We start from the raw sequence: 1352 nt of genomic DNA on the forward strand, positions 1-1352 counted from the left end.
GTGTTTCAGTCTGCCTAATTTCTTTCAATTCTTCTTCTCTCATCGTTAGAGGAGCCGGTGCAACCATTGCTTCTATATGCTTCGTATAACCCTTGTACGTCACTTCATCCTGAAAAAAATCAGCAATAAATATACTATGCACATTTATTAAATATAAATCAACTTGTCCAGGATTCCCATTACCATGGTAGTTGCATGCAGTTCATCTTTTATATGTGCCGTTCCAAATTCATTCTTCAATGTAGCTTTTGTTGAAGCGTATAACATTTTGAAGCGCACACTGGCACTATCAGGAGTCCAACTTATGAGAAGCCAGTCGTAACCTAATGTGTTTTTAGTATCTAACCTAAAAAAAATTCGATATTGATAAACAGTTCTTTTATTATATATACAATTGTATCCTACCGGAATAGAATATAACATGGTACATCCTCCTCGATCATGGGCATAACCATTTTTTCATAATCCTTTTGAAAAGAACTCTTCACTTCTTTGTGTGCAGACAAATTAAGCTCCTCTGCAACATCAAGACAAACAATTACAAAAATATTACAACTAAATATGTATCTTTTACCATTTACCATTTTGAATACTGATTTTAATAGCACGTATTTTCCCATCCTTTGACTTTCCAAAAATCTTCTTCAAACCTTCATTACCTGGTAAAAGAAATATAAAAGTTATTCCATGGTAATTATTTTTAACAAATTCCAATTGCCTTACCTTTAATGCCAGTTTGATGAGACATTTTAAATTAAACAATTATCACAGATATTAGAACAGTACTTAGAATTAATGTTTGAGCAAACTGACGTCGACAAAACTGTAAATAATAATTAATTAGTCAAAATAACGCCGATTAATTTGTTCTGATAAGAATTTTATGTGTTAGATTGACATTTGACAGTTGAGAGCAGAGAGAAGAATGAGTCAAACTTATATAGATGGGAGACATTAAAGAATCTTATTGGAAAGCAAAGAGTTGAATGGAATAGAGTGGAATTAAATTTGAATTTGTAAAATATGTAGAATAAATGAATTAAAACAGTGTTTGTTTAGAGAAACTCTTAAATTTTCACAATTTAGGCAATAAATTAGTGAATAATTATTAAAAATATGAATAAAATGTTGGAAATTACAGAAAAGGTTTATTAATTAAGTGATTGATCTCAATTGTTCCATTAAATATATATATATATATATATATATATATATATATATCTGTTATATTTTTATATTTTTTTCTCCTTAACCTCGCAGCACGGATCAACAATCATGACAATTTTCCGACACAAATCGTCGCATTCTTTAATACAACTTTCGTCTTCAAGTCCAATAACTTCTTCTTTTTC

At 29.7% G+C, this 1352-nt stretch overlaps 1 protein-coding gene across 1 annotated transcript in view; it reads right to left on the reverse strand.

The window, feature by feature from the left end:
• LOC113389202 (twinfilin-like) overlaps nt 1-1352 on the reverse strand; it is a 4204-nt gene extending 2852 nt beyond the window's left edge. Inside the window, exons 1-6 of the mRNA XM_026626265.1 lie at nt 1254-1352; nt 724-823; nt 582-659; nt 406-517; nt 184-346; nt 1-109 (exon numbers count right to left, since the gene is read on the reverse strand). The exon at nt 1-109 is cut by the window's left edge and continues 25 nt beyond it. Coding sequence (XP_026482050.1) covers nt 1-109; nt 184-346; nt 406-517; nt 582-659; nt 724-748 — 487 coding nt within the window. The 5' untranslated portion in view covers nt 749-823; nt 1254-1352. The remainder of the gene's footprint in view (nt 110-183; nt 347-405; nt 518-581; nt 660-723; nt 824-1253) is intronic.

The sequence above is a fragment of the Ctenocephalides felis genome, unplaced genomic scaffold, assembly GCF_003426905.1.
Source record: "Ctenocephalides felis isolate EL2017-DRISC unplaced genomic scaffold, ASM342690v1 CF-g0.4_SCAFFOLD_03573, whole genome shotgun sequence".
NCBI lineage: Eukaryota > Metazoa > Arthropoda > Insecta > Siphonaptera > Pulicidae > Ctenocephalides > Ctenocephalides felis.